The 22,606-nt window shown below is 37.1% G+C and overlaps 2 protein-coding genes across 2 annotated transcripts; both read right to left on the bottom strand.

Moving 5' to 3' along the window:
• Positions 1–261: 261 nt before the first annotated feature.
• Positions 262–10,059, bottom strand: clrn1 (clarin 1). The gene is made up of 3 exons (XM_077207750.1): positions 9,594–10,059; positions 6,646–6,825; positions 262–3,049 (listed from the first exon to the last, which is right to left on the bottom strand). The coding sequence occupies exons 1-3, from the start codon at positions 9,844–9,846 to the stop codon at positions 2,784–2,786; spliced, it is 699 nt and encodes a 232-aa protein (XP_077063865.1). The 5' UTR covers positions 9,847–10,059; the 3' UTR covers positions 262–2,783.
• A 2,756-nt stretch (positions 10,060–12,815) lies between these two features.
• gpr171 (G protein-coupled receptor 171) lies at positions 12,816–19,121 on the bottom strand. The gene is made up of 2 exons (XM_077207741.1): positions 18,970–19,121; positions 12,816–14,692 (listed from the first exon to the last, which is right to left on the bottom strand). Exon 2 carries the CDS (start codon positions 14,413–14,415, stop codon positions 13,465–13,467), a length of 951 nt encoding a protein of 316 aa, XP_077063856.1. The 5' UTR covers positions 14,416–14,692; positions 18,970–19,121; the 3' UTR covers positions 12,816–13,464.
• Positions 19,122–22,606: the final 3,485 nt, after the last annotated feature.

Raw genomic sequence — 22,606 nt, 5'->3', positions numbered from 1 at the left:
TTACAGTTTCCTGGCAGCAGGTGGAGTACTTTGTTTCTTTTCTGTTGCTTTGAATTCTGTGGTAACAAAGCTGTGCTCGTAACTGAGGTCTTCGGTGATGAGAGCTGCTTTTCTCCTCTTTCACTGTATTGTTTCTGGAGGCTTCAAACCTCCCAAATACATTCTGTGTTCATAAAATGTAAACTATTGACAAAACTGTCATTCTTTTTTGTTTATACAGTACAAATAGCAATACGTAATAAAGAAACTGAAACTAGAATAGTTCATAAATTTTTATTTTGAGTGAAGGCACAGGATTCATAGTGACCGGAAAAGCTGCACTCCCATAACAACGATGAAAAAAGTGTCTCAGAATTGATATCTATGCATATCATAATTGTGTATTTTTGAACATTTTCTGTGTATTTTTGGCCCCTCTCATTCTATATTCTAACAATCACAACTAATGAGTATACTGTATCTCAAATAACTAAAAGTACAGTACAGTCTTTATTAATTACATTTTTTATTTACGTATAATGATTTTTAATTGACTTAAAATCGTGTAAAAACACAAGTTTAGGAATTCCATTTGAGAATATTTCATTGTTTACATACCCACAACTGATCCCTTACATACCAACAACTGATCCCTTACATATCAACAACTGATCCATTAAAAAAAAAAATTATCATTAATGTGGCACATTTGCACAATGTGAGTGTATAAACACATATAACACAAAAAGAATTTGCCATTTATGAAAAAGAAAATGCAAATAGATTAATTTCATTGAATAACCTATTAGTAGTTAAACGTAGAAGAGTTAATGATAACAGTAAAACCATATTGATCATCTAATAAGTGATAAATGAATAGCAATGACCACGTGCACACTGCAGTTAAATTCGGTTCAATTTACCTTTTAGTGATTAATCCTGTTCTGAACACGGTTCAGTAATTTACGGTAGTGACAACCGCATTCTACAACCAAATTAACTTCTGAAAAATGCAGGTAGTGACAACCGCATTTACAAAGTTCTAGGAACATTCTAGTGCGCAACCGAACTGAACAACTAGTTGTTAATGACATGTTTAAATGCACATCAAAGATGTGTCTCTTTTCTGTATGTGTGCGGTGCAAAAAAAAAAAAAACAGAAAAATGGTACAAACTTATTCAGGTTGCCAAATCTTGCTAGAAAAGAAATGCTTTATATTGAAAACAAGACCAAAATATCACGACCAACACCTGCCCACTTTAATATTACCATAAACTTGAATCGCATTACTAACCAAACCCAACAAGGCCAAGAACGTGTATAATAAGTGGACATGGCAACACACCAAGAATTAGCCCTCTGGAATTAAAATATCCCCACATCTTCACATTCCCTTCACTATACCTAGAGATTGGCATAGTGTTATTTCAGTTAGGCTAATAGCTGGTATGATTTGCATTGAGAGATGATCTTATGGAAAGTACCCCATGCCAATCTCTAGGTATGGTGAAGGGAATTTGATGATGTGGGGATATTTTAATTCCAAAGGCCAAGGGAACTTTATCAGGATGCATATTATCCTGGATCCATGAAATAGCTGGCCTTCAAAAATAAAAATCTGCCTGCCTCTATGGGAATTTAACATAGTGGTGTCCTGACTTATGCAACCTGTATTTTAAGGAAGAACATTTATTTATGTATGATACATTATTCATTCACAAAGAAAATTGGTGTCCTTAAAGGTTGGATTTTTCCTCATTTTTTAAATTAAGACATTAATATCAATTTCCAAAAGATGATTTTTTATTCCTCTGTTTAGTCAACTTTAGCATGGGTGTGTTCACTTATGCTAAGCACTGCATCTGAAATTCTAAAGACATGGTTGTAGTTGTATGCATTCATGAATGATATGATCAATTTATTTATTTTTTGATGTGACTTTTTTATTTTTATTTTAAGCATTTCAATGCATTTTTTTTAAATGATATATAGGCAAATACCAGAAATGTAAATATCATTATAAAATGGCTCTAAAAACACACATAAAATCTACGAGTGGCATTGCATCAGATAACAAAATATCAAACCACATGGGCCATGGCAAAATAAACAAATGATTCTAGATCTTATCTTAGAGCCAGTGTTATTTTAGTATCCCTGATATATTATTATACATTTTTTTTTATGGTTTTAGTTTCAGTTAACAATAACCCTGCTCAGAGCCAACTTCAAATTTCTGAGCCATTTTTGCTGATTTTTAGTGGATGTATAAACAAACTTCTTTTTGTGCTGCTTGGCTTGATTATTTTGTTATCTAATGCAAAGACATTCATAAATATTTGAGTGTGGCTTAAGTGTCAAAATACTTTTGGAGTCACTGTAGAATTGCCAATTGTGGCATCCCTTTGTGCTACAACTGGACCATGAAAGATCCACAGCGAAAGGAAACTGTAATGTCCCCAGCTAGACTGGAAACTACAGGGTGTTTTCATCAGCCGTTTGAAATGGTGAGTGTTAATTGTTTCAGTGATTGACAGAATGAATGCTCCATCCGCAGACTGATTGAAAGAGAGAGAGAGTTCCTCGCTCCCGCCTCCCCGCTGCGAGATAAGAACCCTTCTCTCTCGCAGACACACGAGCATCTCCAAGTTCACCGCCACACATGGTCTGAATAGCTTAAGAGGCTCAGATGTGCCTTGCCTGGTCAGCTGTAAACAAACCGGAAGCTGCTTTTCTGAAGGCTCCTGTTGAGAAGTGCTAGTCGCTGCGGTTGGATGACGAAGAAGTAGATCAAAAGAGCTGGTCAGTACATGAGATCTGCAGCTCCAGTGTTAATGTCGGACTCTTTGGCCTCCTGAAAGGGGAACTGAATCCCAGCAAGGCGGATGAGCAAGATGTTGAGACCGTGCGTGAGGAAGGTGAGGAAGATGAGCCAGAAGGATCTGTCGTACCTCTCGCTTTGCGTCTTGTAGACGAAGCTGACCTCGTTGAAGTTGAAGATGATCTCGGTCAGGTGATGCAGCTTGACCTCAGAGGAGAACAGAATAAGAACGAAGCAGCCACAGAAACCTGTCAGGAAAGAGAATACTACATTTAGCACAATAGAAAAGCTATTCTTTATGGAAGTTTGTTTCCACCACAGAATAAAAAAAAAAAGAAAATGTAATTTTCTTGTAATTGACCTATGGCTAAGCCACGCCCCCTCCACTTACTCGGACAAACAGTCAACATTCGTTGACAGGCGCTATATTTAGTTATGTTGAAGAGGAGTGAAAAGGCTACATGTTTTGCTAAAAAAAAAACCCCACAAAGTTCCCCAGTTTCTTTGGTAGAAAGTTGTCTAAAATGTTGTGCTTTAATATGTAATCATTGGTTCATGATCAAATTAAATATGTACAAGTGGCATACGTTTCCAGGACAAGCCTTTTTACCATCTTTACCAAGAGTCCCTCTCCGTTAGCTTGGTGCTACAGTATTTACATGAATCATTCAGCACAACATTGCTAACATTTGTTATCTCGGTTATTTTCAGATATGTTAATGAAGCTAAGTGACATGATGTACAACGCAGCTAGAAGTTAACGTTAACGTTTTCTAATGTTAGGCTAACGGTAGCCTAACGTTACGTTAGAGATGTTAAAAATAACGTTCAAATACGTTGTTGACTTAATGTTACCTTAAACCAGATGTAGAGATCTTTGTTTAATTTATCCACGTTTAGTTGGTGTTGTGGTCTACCGCATAACTTGTGCGGAAAGGGTAAAAAATACACACCGTCAGCCAGCCCCTCGGGATACCTAGTGTCGGAGTTGCATGTACTCCATGCACACCGTTTTACCATTTTACACTTAAAATGACAAGAAAAAACATATAAAAACGAATGACTAACTGCAATGCATTTCAATGGATGTGGAAGCAGAGAATGTCCGAGTGTATTGGAAGCTATGCGCACTGTGATTGGCTCATCGCGTTTGGGGGCGTGGCTTAGCCATAGGTCAATTGCGAGTTTATATCTCACAATTCGGAGAAAAAAAAGTAAGAATTGCAAGTTTTTAAACTCATACTTTATAAACTCGGGATTGCGAGGATTAAACAGAATTGTAAGATATAAACTCGAAATCGTGAGTTCTAAAGTCTGTATTGCGAGATATAAACTCACAATTCTGAGAGAAAACTTAATTGTGAGAGATTTTTTTATTCTGTGGCAGAACAACGCTATCTCATGACCAATTCGCACAAATTCGTATGAGTGAGTAAAAGGTGGCTAATTCGTATGAATTCATACGATTTCTCTAAACCCACGTGATGGTTAGGTTTAGGGGCGGGGTCAGTGGTAGGTCAATCGTATGAATTCATACGAATTGGGAAACTCGTAAGATATGTACGATTTACCAAAAATCGTACGAGTGAGGTCGTATGAATTCGTACAAATTAGCCACCTTGTAAAATTCATACGAATTGCCGTGAGATCGGGTTGGGCAGAAACAAGCTTCCCTAATTCTTAAAAGGTTAGTTCACCTTGAAATGAAAATTAGGTCACCATTCTCATGTTTTTGAGCTACAATGAATATTAATGGGGTCCAAAACAACATTGGACTTTTATTGACTTTCATTGCACGGACAATGTATCTTGTTTTGTGTTTCCCTGAAAAAGGAAAGTCATACAGGCTTGTAATGAGTAAATGATTCATATTTGGGTGATCCATTTAAAGTCACCATGAAATCAAAATAGACAATTCTTAATTTATTTTGGAAAACTGCAGTATTTATTATAAATGATTTATCCATGCACATCATTATTTTCTTAATTAATGTATCCTCCTAATCTTTAATCAAAATAGCTTCTCTTCCCTCTTGCAGCTCATTTCTTCTCTTCTCTGATGATGTCACTCACATGAGATCCACCAATAGCAAACCACGACCATCCAATCAATTCCTAATTGACAAAATCAAGTCCCGCCCTACATTTGTTCTTGTTCGAGAAGCCGTTTCACTGTCACAGTAAAGAAGAAAAGAAAATTGCAACTTCCGTTTCATGCTGACTTTAAATGAAAGCAGTCTCAGAGCAACCATCGTTGAGTTTAGCTGTATTCTTGAAGCTTGGGTTTTTACCACATCCCTTTACTGTAAAGGAACTTCGCTTAACTTGACATTTATAAGTGCACTTTATCTGGGCAAGTATAAGAGATATTTTATCTACATTTAGCCTTTTATTAGAGCCTTCAATTACAGCCCAAAATAACAGTTCTGTCTGCTCTTTTTCATACAATGCTGATGGTGATTTATGCTGACAGTCTCCAAAAATGGCAGAAAGGTACCTTTTGTAGTTCATATGACTAACACATATAAGTCTTGTGAAGAATAGTCCAAAGCATTACTTACTGAAAGTCTTGGCCTTTGGAGTTGCTATTCAATGCTTTTAATGATCAGTCATGAGACACACAGAAGCAGAACAAATGACATTTACCCTCATTGATGTCTTGGTGCAACATATTTAAACGCACGTGAGGTTTTCAGTATAATTACTTCACTACACTATTGACCAAATTTCGCAAACGTAACCCCACCATTACGTTACCTTTTTACCATTTTGGATCTCAAAGTTAGAAATCATCATCCACTTTCATTGTATGGAAAACAGTAGACAATATATTCAACCACACATCTTCATGGACAAAGGGTTTAGAAAAACACACGGGTGAGTAAATCATAACAGAATTTTCATTTATGTTGAAATAATATTAACATTTTATTAACAAATTATTTAATTAAAAGAGGTACTGAATGGGTTCATATTAAACTTTGAAAGGGAAATATATATACTGTACACTACTGCGATTAATCTCCAAAGTTTAACACAGTATTTTCTCTGCAAGTGATCCTGCTTTACTTTTTTTTACTTAATGGTTTAATTGTGTGGACAGGTCAAATGGCCTCGATCAGTACAAACACAACAGAGGCACCTGACACTAGAGATGGAGTGGAAATCTGGCCAGATCCACCAAGCGCATTCATTTCCATCACTTTATTTATTTATGATGTCATTTATCAATTCTCTCTTCTCGGTATAGCTGAGCTTATACTTTCTCACTACTAACAGATACACAATCGCAGAGGCTCGTTCCTATCGTGGTTCAGTATAGACCCTGTCTGAGGGGATGTGTGTGTGAAATATTATCTCATACTGTCTTCAGGATCTGGATTCTCTCTCAAGACTAAATAATTCAAGCATCTATTGACCTGGTAAAAAATTCTTACATTGACAACTCTCTTTCTATTTAAAAAAAAAAAAAAAAGTGTAAATGCTGTAATTAGTTTTATAGTTTAATATTACATTTTGTTTTTCTTATGAACTGAAGTACATTTTTAATGTTATTATATTTACTAATTACTTGTATTTACTAAATCATTTTATTGACTAAATTAAATGTATTTACTTTTTTTTTTTTTTTGAAGAGTTGGACTGAAAAAGTTAAGGAAATCTGGCATATGGTAACTCTTTGAATACTGTTCACAAAGCATCCTAGGATGAACTTCATAGAGTTGGTTGAGCGAATGTCCTGTTTGTGTGTGTGTGTGTGTGTGTGTGTGTGTGTGTGTGTGTGTGTGTGTGTGTGTGTGTGTGTGTGTGTGTGTGTGTGTGTGTGTGTGTGTGTGTGTCTTACAGGTTATCATGTTCCAGAGGTAAAGGCCCTGGGGTCCATGCAGTGTCTCATATGGGCTTCCGAAGGCATTGTAGAAGAAGAAGCCACAGGACACCGAGGAGAAGATGATGAGCACTGCGCAGAAGAAGATGACGCTCACATGTAGACTGGCTGGAACCACGTCCATCAGGTCAGGAAAAACTACAGAGTAAAGAGATTTCTAGAGTTCAAACTGTTGGTGAGTGTAAGGCTATGAATTCATGATTCATACATGAGTAAAATGTAGTAGTTTCTCTTTTCTCATCACTGTCTTCAATCTCACAGCCTATTGTGAGTGAATGTTGCATGTGCTTCCTTTACAGTGATCATTATAATATTCACTGAAAATGTGGTGTAGAAACAATTTTTACTCAGAAATTGCAAGTAAATTTCACAAAGAATTACAAAGAATTACCAGGTAAAACAATGAATTAAACACGAAATTTTGAAAGTACAAAGACTGAAATAGTGTTTTTTTTTCATATGTGAAAAACTTTGTGTGTGCGTGTGCGTGCGTGCGTGCGTGCGTGCGTGCGCGTGTTTGTGTGAAAATGTCCCCACAGAGATGGCAATATCCAAAATTATTTTTGTCCCCATGAGGAGAACAGCTTATAAGTCATACTAAGCGATGTTCTTTTGAAAATGCAGGAAGTTTTCTGTAATGGGTAGGTTTAGTGTTAGGTGATGGATTATATAGTTTGAACAGTATAAAAATCATTAAGTCTATGGATTGTCCCCATAAACATGGAAACCCAACGTGTGTCTGTGAGAAAAACATTTCTAACATGATCGCCAGAGTTCAAACTGTCTGTAAGGGTAAGGCTATAAATCATTATGATTCATTCCTGAGTAAAATATGTGTGCGGGGAGACAGTTTTTGTCATTTGTCATCATTGTCTTCAGTCTCACTGCCTATTGTGAGGGACTGTTGCGTGTGTTTCGTTTTGAGTGATCCATTTTAAGATTCACTGAAATTTTCGCTCAGAAATTGCAAGTAAATTTCACAAATAAATACAGGTAAAACAACGAATTAAACATCAAGTAGAAAGACTAAAATTTGTATTCAAATTTTTTCATATGTGAAAAACTAAAAAGATGTCTTTAAGTAATTTTTTTACAGCTTAAGTGTAGGTATGAAATTAAAATGAGTAAAAGTAATCTCAATTTAATATTAGCAGTATTATCTTTTTAATATTATTGTGGGATGCTTGGACATGTGTCAAGGAATTATGCAGTTGTTTAATTCTGTGTTTGTGTGTCGATATGTAAGCATTTATTTATGGGTTTAATTATAAATAATTAACTTAATTAGCAAAACTAGTGGATATATGCAATGGCCTAATGGTTAGAGAGTCAGATTGGTAAACCGAAGGTCATAGGTTCGATTCTCAATACAAGCAGACACTGCTTTTCACTACTCACTACTCCTAAAGTGTGTGCACTAACTTGTATGGGTTAAATGCAGAGAGAGTTCTGAGTATGGGTTGCCATACTTGGCCTTCACCTCACTTTACTTTTGTTCTGCTAAATGTCTGGCTCTGGTATGTGGGCTTTTTGCAGATCTCATTAGTAAAGAATGCTGTTGTACATGAAGCTGTCATTAAAGATCCATCAGTTGATCCATTCAATGAGACTGGTCCCTCCCAAAACTCAAAAAAACTGAAAAGCTACATATTACTTGGTTCTAAATGAATCAGATGTCTCTTAAAGCAGCCCCTTGACTCTTACATTAAAAGTACTTTCAATGGGATTTACTTGCTATGCATGTGTGATGACTTTTGGAGGATGCAGGAATGATTTTCCAAAGCATTATGTTGATGACTGAAAAGGTGGTGTGTGTGTGTGTGTGTGTGTGTGTGTGTGTGTGTGTGTGTGTGTGTGTGTGTGTGTGTGTGTGTGTGTGTGTTTGTGTGTGTGTGTTTGTGTTTGTGTTTGTGTGGTGTGTGTGTGTGTGTGTGTGTGTGTGTGTGTGTGTGTGTGTGTGTGTGTGTGTGTGTGTGTGTGTGTGTGTCCGTCCTGGTGAACCCTACATAGGGAGAAGATGTCCCATTTTTTGGTCCCCATGAGAAAAACAGTGTGATTTTTTTGGAAAATGTAAAACGCTCTTTTGTGATGGCAAGAGTTAGATTTAGGGGATAAAATATAGGCTACAGTTTCTACAGTATAAAAAAATTACGTCTTTGGAAAGTCCCCATAAAACATGAAAACACAGTCTGTGTGTGTGTGTGTGTGTGTGTGTGTATATATATATATATATATATATATATATATATATATATATAATTTGAAAGAGGCTTTTACTTGTCAGTGGCCTCAAAAAGTATTTGGACATTTAAAGGGATATTTCATCTAATATTTAAAATTCTGACATCATGTACTTAACATCTTTTAAACTTTCTTTATTCTATAGCATACAAAAGGAGAACATTTGAATAATATATTTGTTGTTCTTTTCCAAGCTTTAATTTGGATCTTTTAAGGTTTCAAAAAGGATCCAAAAATAAAATAAAAATTATAAAGATAGTCCATATGACCCATGCAATATATAATAACTTCAGGGGAGCCACATTCAAAAATATATGAATGTCATTCCATTTGATAAAAAATCACAAAAAAGTGGCACAGGCTGCAAACAAATGATGCAAGAGCTTTTCTTATCTTTAGTATTTGCAACAACAAAGACTTCCTTCATTTTGTACAGCATATCTATTGTTTTATGATTTAGCTACCTAATGTTTGTGAATTGTTATACTTGTTATATGCTATAACGGAATTGGTTGAATTTGAGTTTCCAAATACTTTTGAAGGCTCATTGCAATTTGTCTTGTAGGCTATTGCATTGCTATGAGAACCCCTAAATAACTCTTTATATTTCTGGTGTGTTTTCAAGACTTTTACTGTCATTATCTTAAGATGATTAAGTTACTCACAAGAGAAATAAAAGGGTCTGTCTCCCAGGCCACACTGTTTCATTCCCTTCCCGTGGAAAAGCCCATATGTCGCGCTCCCGATGAATTTCTCCAGCTCTGCTCCCGATGCGTTGACGATCTGTGCGCCCGTCTGACACAGGACAGCCGCTTGAACCCAGAACTGAGTGCCCATCGCAGCTGCCACGACCAGAACACAACCGAAGCAGAGCACCCCTGCGATGGAGAATATGATTTTCTTTTGACGGTTAGGCATTGTGTTTGACACGGCGACGAGCACAGACTCAGTAATCAATGGATATCCACGCGTCAATCCTCCTGTAATCCAGTATGGAAGAACACATTGTGCTGTTGTCGATTTCCCCCTCAAGTCTAAACCATGTATTCTATAAAGTGCTCTCTTTTGCTCAAATACACATATTGAGAGAGTAAAGTTGTATCATATCCCAATGTCTTCTCTGGATAGTGTTACGCCAAGCGCGTTCACTGGACTCCGTCACCAAGCAACCGGGTTGAATGTCTCGCACCAGTGATCGGCCATGATGTGACCTTACACTGGATTGGTTACTGGATCAGCATCTCTTTCGCCAATTAATAAAGCAATTTCACTGCTACAGTTGAACTTTAAATATGGAGTTTATCGTGTGTGATATGATCATAGACTGTGGATATGATGGACGATTTATGGGTAGCTATGGGTAAATTCATTTAGTTAAAATTAGTTCCCATAAACTAAAAATAAACAATAGTTCTACAGCATTAATTTATTCATCTTAGTCTATGTTCATTTCAGCAATGACTAATACATTGTTTTAATCAAGTTGCATTTGTTAGCGTTAGCTAATGCATCTAAAATTAACAATGCAGAATTATATAACACACACACACACACACACACACACACACACACACACACACACACACACACACACACACACACATATATATATATATATATATATATATATAGTTGAGTGCAACAATCTCTTTTTTGTAGGCAAGATAAAAATATTCGAGATAGCATTTTTCCTCCTCCTTCCCCTTGAATACCTTTTATCTCCAGGCCAATAATGTTTTCTCTGATAACATTAGAAGATTTCACTAAACTAATTAGCTCTATGAAAACCTCCTCTAGTCCTCTGGATGTGGTAGGCTACCCACTGCTTTTTATAAAAATCATATTGACACTATTGGCCCTTGTGTGCTTTTTATAATTAATAATTCACTAACATCTGCTCAGGCTCCAATTTATTTTAAACAAGCTGTTGTTCAACCACTTTATCTAACAAAAAAAATAAAAATCTTGATCCATCCTTGCCTAAAATGTATAGACCTATTTCTTAGTTACCTTCTATGGCAAAGGTCCTGGAAAAGTGTGTTCATCAACTTACAGCTGTATAAAATGATTATAATGTGTCGGATATATTTCAGTCGGCATTCTTCTGAAACTGCTCTTCTTAATTTTAATGTTCTGTTAATGCAAGGTGATGCAGGAACTGTTCTGTTCTTACCACTGCTTTTGGTACTGTTCATCACTGCATTGAGAGGCAGTGTGTATCTCTGGAACAGCCTTGAAGTGGTTATCTTCATATTTATCATATATCATGTCTTTTTCAGTTAGAGTTCAGAATTATGCCTCATCGACGGCATCTTTGTCCTGTGGTGTTCCCCAGGGTCCTGTTTTGGCCCCTTTGCATTTTGCATTATATTTGCTGCCTCATGAAATGATGAAATTGTCTGTTCTTTTATATTGTAAATACTCTATAAAGTTTTGAATGGCAAAAAATGAAATACTGAAAAAAACCATAAGCACTTTTTTCGGCTCCTGCTGGTGTTTTCCCTAAGGTGAGGGAAAGTTTTGGCCCTTATCTCTCTCTCTGTTAAACTTACCCTTCATAATTTATGTGTTGACAGACCTTGAGTCTTGATCAACAAGTTAACTCTGGTTCATACCTGTTTTTATCAGTTGAGAGCCAGTTGTGTCTACATTAGCTCCTGCATTGATTATTGTAATTCTGTTTTTACTTGTCTTAGTAATTCATCCTTGAAACGATTACAAGTGGTTCAAAATGCTCCCGCTATACGCTTTTAACTAAGTCATCAAAGACATCACATGTAACACCAATTTAAATGTCCTTACAATAGCTCCCATGTCAGATTTAAAATTCTATTTAAAATCTGTGTGATTGTGTTTAGCATTGCAGGGCCAAGCTCCTTAATTTTTGTTTCCTTTTTTATTTTTGGATGTAAAACACATTGTGACGTTTGTGTATATACAAAAACATTCTTTCATGTCCATGTTTTGACATAACCTTCTAACTCAGCCTACGCTAGATTTGCTGACACAGTCATATCAACAGCGACATCAGACATGACTCACAGAACTGACATCAATGACCCCTCTTTGACTCATTTCTGGGAATAATGAGGTAACTGAAAATACAACCAAAAAGGTGATTAATTAAATAAGAGACAAAGACAGAGACATTATTAAAAGTGGTAGCGTTGATTTATTAAAAATCTTAAACTCCCTCTGTGGTGAAAATCAAGCTTTTATTGTTGTTGTCGAGATCCACTTTCCTGCAGACTTCAGCTCCAACCTTGATCAAACTCATCTGCTTTTCTAATCCTGAAGACCTAGATTAGCTTATTCAGGTGTGTTTGATTAGGGTTAGAGATAAACTCTGCAGGAAATTAAGGGGGCGTTAGAAGTCCCCCTGAGGTGAAAATCAAGCTTTGAATGTTGTTTATATGTCTATGTGGTGTTTTTAATATGCTTTAAGTCAAACCCATATGCAAATTCATAAGTCAACACCATTGCTGAGTATTTTCTCCTTAAAACTGCAGTGAACCAAAAACAGTCTCAAAAACATTGTTTGAAATCGTTGGTGTTTCTGACCTCACAAACTACCTCGTAACCAATCAGGTCAACGAGTGATCGTCAACGAGTGGATTTCTGAGCTGGTGACTGAAAAGAGTGAGTGGAGGCGGGGCTCATTTCCATATTCATAGAACTGCGTAACTAAATGAGGCAAGGGGTGTAGAGTTACATTCAAGCTTTAAAAGCACAATTTGAAATGTGTTATTTTGGTGATCAAATATGGGTTTTAAGGGATACAATTATAGGAGGACTTTAAGAGTTAAAGTCAAAACATGATTTAATTTCACAGAATCAACTTTTTTGAGAGGAGTAAACACACATCTCTTTATAATCAACCCATACAATTTAAATGATACTTAATTTGAAGATTTTTATTAGGAATTTTGTATCTGGAATACAATTTACTCTGAATGATCAATGCTTACATAAATAAAACTTTAAAAAAAGAAGAACATGCTTGAGCTGTTAACCTGCAGCGCTGTTGCCCTTTCCCTGTCCCATCACCCATCTTTTTCCCCACTTTGCTTCCTATCAGCTGTCCCAATATAAAGACAAAACATGGGTTTCCATGTTTTATGGGGACTTTCCATAGTCTATTATTTTTATACTGTACAAATCGCTCTAATCCCTAAACCCACCATCACAGAAAACTTTCAGCATTTTTACATTTTCAAAAAACATCACTTTGATGATTTACAAGCTGTAACCAAAATATATACAGTACTAACATCATTGAATAATCAACATCTGAGCATTATTGTACAGTCCATCCTCTGTAGCTTTATTCATATTAGAAGGCTTATGTTTAAATATATACATATTTTGATCAAACATTTTCATCAACTTGTATTGCAGGGACTTTTTCAACAGAAATTTTGTGCAATTTTTGGCCAAAGGTCTTTGTGCATACTCCTTTCCCCCAGACTTCAGTCTTCTGCTTTCTTCAACAAAGGATTCTTATACTTGGTGCGTAACTCTCCTCCAGCTGAAGATTCACTCTGGATCTGCATTTGGAACGGCACGTTTGATAGAGAAGGCCTTCGTGATCTGATGCCTGAATGCACGGCAGATGACAAAGTACAGCACGGGATCAAAGCACAGGTGCAGGATGGCGAGAAGTAGAGTAGATTCTTTGGCAAGGAAGAGATTCTTCCTCAGAGTGCAATCGGTGATGACCTCTATCTGTGTAAAAGTGTACGGCATACGCACAGCGTGGTACGGCACGAAGCACACCACGTAAGCCAAGGTCACCAATGCAATGTTTATGAAGGCATGTCGGGCACTAGCCTGTTGCTCAGGGTCGGATTCACGGCGACCCCAAAGCTGCTTCAAGACCAGGCCGTTGGACAACAGCACCGCTACTGTAGCGTTGAAGAAGATAGCCATGCCCAGAAATACAGACAATGCATGCCAGTGCTTGCCCAAATCATCTTTTAAGTCAGAACATGTTAGCCCAACTTTGTCTTCGATGATTTCTTTGATAGGGATGGCCATGTTAGGCACATTGATGAAGAGCACGAGGAACCAGACCACCGATGACATCAGAACCGCAAAGCCCACCTCCTGCAGTCGCAGAAGTTTGGAGCTGCGAGTGATCTGGAGGTAGCGCTGAACGCTAACAAAAGCTAGAAAGATGATGGACGCGTACATGTTGATGTAGATAAGCGGCCCACTCACTTGGCAGTGAAAGATGGTCAAACTCTTTGAATCATTGCCCAGATCTTTGGCAATCTTGACAGGTAACGCCAGCATGAGTAGGAAGTCGGATGTCAGAAGATTGATGAAGTAAACATTAATGCACTTTTTAGCACTTCGGCTGGTTATGAAAGCCCACAGTGCCACCATGCTGGCAGCCACTCCAATCAGGAAGATGAGGATGTAGAAGGTGGCGAAGGGCACCATGTTGTCGTTGACCACGCAGTTGCTGGTATTTGGACTCGCCATTTTTTGGATCTGGACTGTGTAAGCTCTAAACAAGGCCTATGTACTGTAAATAAATCAAGGCTTTTCGTCACGTGTCTACTTTTTAACTCTTGTTAGACCACCGAGAAAAACAAGTACATTTGATAACAGTTCCGCCTTTCACTTCACTAGAAAGAAAAAGGTATTGGAGGAAGTGGTAAATCCCCTGTTTAAGCATGCAAAGGCATTTTCCTGTTTAGCACGCACAGAGATATGAGGTCACATGTCAGCATCAGATAGTAAATGGTATGTCGAAAGCCTAGAAAGAAACACAAAGAAAAATATAAGTATTTATTTATCCATGGTTCCTGTCTCAATGATGTTTCACAATTATATATGAACTATTTATACGGATATACAGTATGAACTTGCTTAAGCTGTTCTAAATTCAGTATAAACTTCTAGTTTGCTTGATGACAACTTGTATCAAGGCAACTGCAATCAAATCATCAAATCTAGCATATTAAATCAAGATAGGTGATCTGATTAAATCAAGATAGGAATCAAGAAGAGTGTTCTGTTGTAAATAGGTAACGCTTTGCAATAAGGTTTCATTTGATAACATTAGTAAACTACATTAGATTCCCTTAGAACTAATAACATAAATCCTTTTAAAGCATTTTTTTTCATCTTGGTTAATTTCAAAATGTACTAATACATGATTAAAATTAAAGACGTGTCTGTTCGCAAATTAATTAATGGACCTGTGCTAACATGAACTAACAGTGAACAGTTGTATAACGTTAACAATGAAGGAACACTGTAACAAATGTATTTATCATTGTTAGGCATTGCATTAAAGGTGCAGTGTGTGATTTTTAGCGACATCTAGCGGTTCGGCTGCGAGTTGCACTGAGGGTTCAGCCCACTGCTCACCCCTCCCTTTCGAAGAAGCTACGGTGGCTAACATGGGACAAACATATCGTCTTCTGAGACAGCAGAGAATAGCCTATCCAGAGTAAGCCAAGAGTGTGTAACATTGTCACTGTTTCTGTACCACAGTCCATTATAAACCACACCATGGATAAAGTTTACAAAGCCATAGTCAGGTGAGGATCAAGGGTCTTAATATATAATATAATAATAGTAATCAGCTGATTGTCTCACAAACGTAACCAGCACATTTCTCCCCACATTTCAAACCCATAATACAGCGAGGGACGAGAACCACATGAAACTATGCAACTATATATTTTTTCTAACAGGGTAGTAAAAGTTTAGCTGGCTAAATATGAGCTGTTACTGTGGCTGAGCTGGTTAAAGTGTAAAGCCTTGTTTAAACTTGACGCGTCCGCATGATCCCAAAGGTGCGCGCGGCAAAAATGACATGATTGTAACAGCGCGCGCGCCTCCATATCCCCTAGCCACCATTTACTACACACAATAGGCTTTTTTTCTCTGATTTTGAAAACTTGAAACTGAAATGAAACAATCCAACTACATATTTCACACCACTGACAAGAGAACAGTCACTACTCATGGTGTTTATGGCTAGCTTCTAGCTTTCTGCTGCTTCTCTTTCAAGGTAGTGACGAAACGCGCTCTGAAGCGTTCAGCTACGGTAGTAACATGATGTCACAATATGTCAACCTTCATAGAAGGGGGTGCCCGCGGTAATGTAGATATAAATGTCTCATTCAAAGGTAATAAACACATTACGGTTTATTAAGTAAGTTCTTTATACACCACTGAAAACATAGTTATGGATGTCATATTGCATTTCTGTTAATAGATACTCAAAATGTTTACACATTGCACCTTTAACTAACATGAAATAATGGGACCTTAAAAGGCCCCTATTATGGATTTTTGAAAATTACCTTTCATGCATTGTGTAACAGCTCTAAGTGAATGAAAACATCCTGCTAAGTTTTAAATCTAAAAAGTGCACCGTATATAAACTTTCAAAAGTAAGAGTCGACTCTGAGTCAACTTCAAGCAAGTCATAAGCTGTTTCGTTGTGACCTCAAGACGAAACATTAGTATATTGCCTGCCCACTTATTGCGCACTCAGACACCAGGGAAACTTGAAACCCCCTCAAACCAGCAACTGATTCCTGTGGATACTGGACAGCATCATGTCGAGGAGATGCTGTGCTCTAGTCTACAATAGGTAAAGCCAGTTTTTTCCCTGCCTGAGGAGGAGCATGTGAAGAATCAGTGGTTAAAATTAATCTTTACCACCATATCACAGCAGTATAATCCTAAACTTCTGCTGTGTTCCCTTTATTTTACTGACGACTGCTTCTCAAATATCGCTTGCTCTTAAAAGATGGTGTTCAAAATACTTAAGTTTTGATTTTCTATTGTGTAGGTCTCCTGCTAACTGGTTAACTCACATTACTACTGTCTTACCGAAATACTTCTGCTAATCAATTGTGGGTCACTATTACCTAAAATTGTTTCTATTAATTCAGATTGCCTGTCGTTCTCACTACTTTGAGGAAAGATTAGGCAGGGAGCAAGATTTGTTTTACCAATGTTTATGTTACATCAGTCATTCACGCTAGAGCTCGGCTAAATATGCACTGTTATTGATACAGTTTCCAAATTTTCACCACAATAAATTAGGAAAATACTCTGTAAATAAATAAGTATAGGTAAAATAATCGTTTTGTTGATGGACATGCACTTGTTAACGCTGATGGTGAGGAATTACAGTTGCAATATCTCATAATATGCAATAAACTGAGTAGTGTATCTCTGAGAAACGTTCTGCTCAAGTCGTCCTTGCGATGGATGTTAGGGTTGAATAACTAGTTCTTCCAATGTTTCATTATTGGATTCGTGCTTGGATTGATATGGTAAAATCAACGCCATCGTTCGTTATTGCGTTTAGTTTACGGTGTAGGAAGGCTCAGGAGGACACGCAGAGCTGACGTTGTTATGGCAATGGGCGTTTTTGTTTTCGACAAGCGCGCTGTTCACGGTAGACCAATCACAACAGGCGGAGCTGTCTGGCCAATCAGAGCAGAGTAGCTTGTGGAAAGGAGGGATTTAGAGAGATTGATTCATCTGACGAGTCGTTTGAGAATCATTGAAAAATTTACATAATAAGAAAATGAATTTTTTTTTTATCTTTTGATGCATATAAACGTGTTGTAGGAGACTCTAAAACAACATTAGGAAACATTAAAATAGCATAATAGGGGCACTTTGATGTAAAGTGTTACCATAAGTTTAGACCACCTGTCAATCAACTTGTTGTCTATTAAACCTTCTTGTTGTCAACATCCATAAAATCAGTTATTAAGGGGTCTTATAAGAATGCCCCACACTATGTTAATGGACATCCCATTAGAAGAAAAAAAAACTGGTTTCAGCCCCATTCTGTTTCATTTAATTAAAAAGAATAAATAAAATTACAACTGTGAATGCACTTATTTGCATAAGAAACATAATTAATCTTAAAAATATTCAAAGTTATATACAACAAGCAGGTATGTTTAGGTAATGTTTAGGATGTTTAGGCTGCTGCTTTGAGTTCAAAATCATTAATATCAGTATCACTTAAAAAATGAAATGAAATCTTGCTCATGTCACATCTACTACTATCGCATTAATAATACAATAATTGGGAGTTCTTAAAGTATATAATTTTTAATAGTTAAGAAGGGTTATGTGGTAATAAATTCTTAGTTGTTCGTTTTTACTTGCTATAAATATTACATAAATATCACCTATAATTTATTTGATACCGAATTACATTTTTCAACACCTGTTGCTCTCAAGAGATCACAATTTAAACACCCAATACCTCAAATGCCTAAAGCCCATATTTCTGATAGTCAGAAGGCTTATTCAGTCTTCTTCAAGTCTTCCTGAGCATTATCATTTCAGAGAAACAAAATACAACTGCATCTTTATCAAACTAATCCACAACTGCAATACAATCTTGTTTCGATCTTGAGTACCACTTAATTCCAAGCAGACCAGAACAAATAATTTTTTCTCTTTTTCTCAACAATCATCATTTGAAACTACAAATTGATACTGGATTATGATGGGCAGACAAATGTTATATAGTTTTGACAAACCAGGACTCTTTTTTTGGCATATTCTGCAAATGGTGATAAGAGAGGAAAACCTTGAATTGTCTGCATACATTTATTTTTCTTTAGGGAAGTGAGTCAGATTGTGGTCAGATAATGTGCTGAAAAAAGGGAAACTTATCTACATTTATGGAAAATAAACTACAAGTGGAACTTGGAATTACTGTATATCTATTATTAAACATTAAATATTATTTGTTTTTTATTTGAATTCAAACTGTTCTTTTATAGCCTACTTTTGAACAAGTCCAATTACACATATACACATATTCTTTATTGCTGCATTCATTAAAGGACATTTTTTATGCCATTACTCCCACCTGTCTCTCCAGGGTGAACATATTTTGCTGTGTACTTTGAGTACATTGAGTAATTAACAAATTAACATTTTTAGAAACCTCCAACTAATCAGATTAATTAAATCTCAGACGAGAAGAAACAGACACATGGCGCTTCATATCAGAATTAGAATTTGAGAACTTACCTCATGATACTCTCAAGAGACAGAGACATCAGCTCAGACGGTGGAATAATGCGATTCTGTTGTCTAGCTCTACATTGGTCTTGTTGAACCCCTAAACAGCTATTGAGATACTTGTTCGAAGAGTTACTGCATTGGTTCAACAACAGTACACAGCAAATCCAGCTTCCTTTTTTCTAAGGGGGTTTGGTTTTAATTATATATCAGCCAATGGTGGAAAGCACATAGTGCAATGACGAACCGGAACCCTGAACTTTCCAGATTCGCTGTCTGTAGAAGACCACAAACCACTAGACTAAAATGAATGTTCACACTCATTTGCATGCGCTCTCTGTGCTGTCAGTTCCTGGTTTGACGTTCTCGACTTGTTAAACATTAAAGCTGCACTGAGCCGGTTCACACAGAATGGGGCCTTGCTGTTAAAAACGCAAAGGCTGGTCAGCGGAACAAGAAAAAAAAAAGAAAAAGATGTAGAGCAGGGGTTCCCAGTCACGTTCCTGTTTAGTAACCATTCTTTTTAAGTGCAAACATGAGTGAAAATGTCCTTCCTTTTGACTGTCTTGATCTAATCCATAACAAACTGTTTGTGTGTCAAGTTAGTTAGTTTATCCTTTATTATCTCCCTTAGGATACATTTTTCTTGGGCAATCGAGAGAATAGGTTCAACACACAACAGTCCTCCATACAGTTACACTTCATCCATACAACACACAACACAGTTCTAATAATACACTATACCTATACCTAAGACATTACACAACACCCAAAACATTACACATCTGCCCACACACACTTCCAAGCATTATGTATTGTTCAATAATTTAATTTAATTGATAATGGAATTAGAGTGAATTTATACCTATTCAACTTAAAGGTTGGTACCCATATCTCTTGCCAGATCAGCTCATATTCCTTTATGAAGAATATGTTTTGGATCACCAATAGTTTTTAAGGGTCTGCTTACAGACCTCTCAAAAAAGTTGATTCGGTGAAATTAAATCACTTTAAAATCAGTTTATCCGATTTTATTTTGACCACCTACTGGAATATCAAAGGCAAAGAAGGATACATCTGCTGCCTTCAAAAATCGATCAGATGAAGGTATCTAGGAGGAAGGAAGTTAAACTAACATTGGATTTGGACGTGCCTTGATGCCTTCCTACGGTGGAATGCATCCTCCAAAGGCAGCATTTAGCAGCCAACATGTTTTGCATGTCTCCTTACAGTTACACTTCATCCATACAACACACAACACAGTTCTAATAATACACTATACCTATACCTAAGACATTACACAACACCCAAAACATTACACATCTGCCCACACACACTTCCAAGCATTATGTATTGTTCAATAATTTAATTTAATTGATAATGGAATTAGAGTGAATTTATACCTATTCAACTTAAAGGTTGGTACCCATATCTCTTGCCAGATCAGCTCATATTCCTTTATGAAGAATATGTTTTGGATCACCAATAGTTTTTAAGGGTCTGCTTACAGACCTCTCAAAAAAGTTGACTCGGTGAAATTAAATCACTTTAAAATCAGTTTATCCGATTTTATTTTGACCACCAACTGGAATATCAAAGGCAAAGAAGGATACATCTGCTGCCTTCAAAAATCGATCAGATGAAGGTATCTAGGAGGAAGGAAGTTAAACTAACATTGGATTTGGACGTGTCTTGATGCCTCTCTACGGTGGAATGCATCCTCCAAAGGCAGCATTTAGCAGCCAACATGTTTTGCATGTCTCCTTAATCAAACACACCTGATTCAGATCATCAGCTCATTAGTAGAGACTCCAAGGCTGTGTCTGAAATCGCCCCCTATACCCCTAAACACAGTAGTTGAGGGGACAGCCATTTGTAGTGGTGTCTGAACCCATAGCGGACGTTGGCTGGATCCCAAATGGCACACTTCATGTGGACTCGCGGTCTTGTGGCCTTAAATTTGCGCGTGCTCGCAAAGTGTACGAGTCTGTAGGGTGTCCCATTCGGCATTTCAGTGCTCAGAAGTTTGCACACGAGCGCTGCCTTTGTGCCCTCGATACGGACTGCGGCGAAGCCCGCACTTTCGCACCCTTTACACAAGTTACCTACCCAGGAATTGTTGCGAACGCCCAATCAGATAAATGAGGGGAGGAGTTTTGTGTTTGTTTGACTTTTGGTGGCATGATATCATCAAGCCTGTCCCAAAATACACTCTCGCGTGCCCTCGTGGACTCAAAGTGTGAAGGTCCACAAGGCCATTTGGGATCCAGCCGTTATGGAATTGCACATTCAATCCCACAATGCACCGCAATAATGAGTGTACAACCAATATACACTCAACAGCTAGAGAATACCAATAATGCACTGTGAGAGTCCCGGGTCGAATGAATTCCCATGTCTGACCAGAAGATGGCGCACGCAGATTAATCATCCATCCATTTTCCAAACTACTGCTCCAGCGTAATATCACGTATAAATTAGAGATGCACCGATGTATCGGAAAATTGGTATCGGCCGATAAAAGCTATTATTTTTACTATTGGCCATTGGCCCGATTGTTTAAAAACAGCCGATGATCAGTTCCGATAATATCCTGTCAATCAAAGGGTGCGGTAAAACCTGACCGACTGCAACTCAGACTGTCTGTGAAGAAAATCTCTCGTGTTGAGTTAGAGCAAGTTATTGCGACAATAACGCATTAACAGCTAAAAGCAGCTACATAAAGGCAGGCTAAACATTTGTAGCACGCCTCTCATCCAATAAGCACAAATAGCTCTGTGCTTTGTTACTTCTAAAAAGAAACAAAGTGTCATTTTTCAAATTCTGTCCATTTTATCACGGAATCCAAACCATAAATGTCTTTTTGACGCTCTTAAATGTGATGAGACAGATCGTTGTAGCGCATCAGTTCAAGCAGGAGCGCGAGTCTTTTCTTCCACTTCTACAAATTATATCCGTAGCCTATCATGTTTCATGTAATCACTCAATCAGTGTTTCAACCGTGGAAAAATGTCAATAAAACAGCTTGTGAACAATATCACTTAATGTTGCATTTACCTCAGGAAAGTCATCCGTTTGTTAGCTAGCTAAGCTTTAAAAAAAACAACCTAGAATGGAGCTTATTTACTGTTCATTATATATGTATGAATAAATTTGCCATGAAGACAAGTGCTCATGAAAACTACCTTATATGTGTAACTGAGTACAAACATTTCAGCTTTTATTTGAGTGTAAATATTATATCTGGAAAGAAATAGCAGTTATTATATATATTATTATATATATAATAGTTCTGTTGTTAATTTTAACCACTAATTTTATAGTGTTCCAAATGAGAGGGTTCTCATTTTAGTTCGCAGCGAGAGATTTTTTTTCCATAAGAAAAACCAAACTATCGGTTTCGGTATCGGCATCAGCCGATATCATTCTGAATAATCGGCTATCCGTATTGGCTGAGAAATTTCATATCAGCGCATCTCTAATATAAATACATTTTTAAGTTATTATTGAATTGTTTAAATCGAGCACAGCGTTCGTTCAGGAAGGCCACACTAAAAAATTGCTGTCAAATTTACAGCATCTTACTGGCAATTTTGGTTGCTAGTAAGCCTGTAAATGCCTGCGTGCCGCACAATAAAATAAAATT

Source organism: Siphateles boraxobius, unplaced genomic scaffold (genome assembly GCF_051911475.1).
Source record: "Siphateles boraxobius isolate OS27281-9 unplaced genomic scaffold, OSU_SipBor_1 6, whole genome shotgun sequence".
Classification (NCBI taxonomy): Eukaryota; Metazoa; Chordata; class Actinopteri; order Cypriniformes; family Leuciscidae; genus Siphateles; species Siphateles boraxobius.
The sequence above is the reverse complement of the archived record's forward strand: the minus strand, read 5'-3'. Positions and strand labels throughout refer to the sequence as shown.

What these genes read in the sequence shown, in the direction of transcription:
- gpr171 (XM_077207741.1), bottom strand. Translation starts at nt 14,415, where the DNA reads ATGGCGAGTCCAAATACCAGCAACTGCGTGGTCAACGACAACATGGTG.
- clrn1 (XM_077207750.1), bottom strand. Translation starts at nt 9,846, where the DNA reads ATGCCTAACCGTCAAAAGAAAATCATATTCTCCATCGCAGGGGTGCTC. An exon ending in CAGACCCTTTTATTTCTCTT is followed by an intron (nt 6,826 to 9,593) that starts GTGAGTAACTTA and finishes TTTACTCTGTAG; the next exon opens with TTTTTCCTGACCTGATGGAC. An exon ending in CCTCTGGAACATGATAACCT is followed by an intron (nt 3,050 to 6,645) that starts GTAAGACACACA and finishes CTTTCCTGACAG; the next exon opens with GTTTCTGTGGCTGCTTCGTT.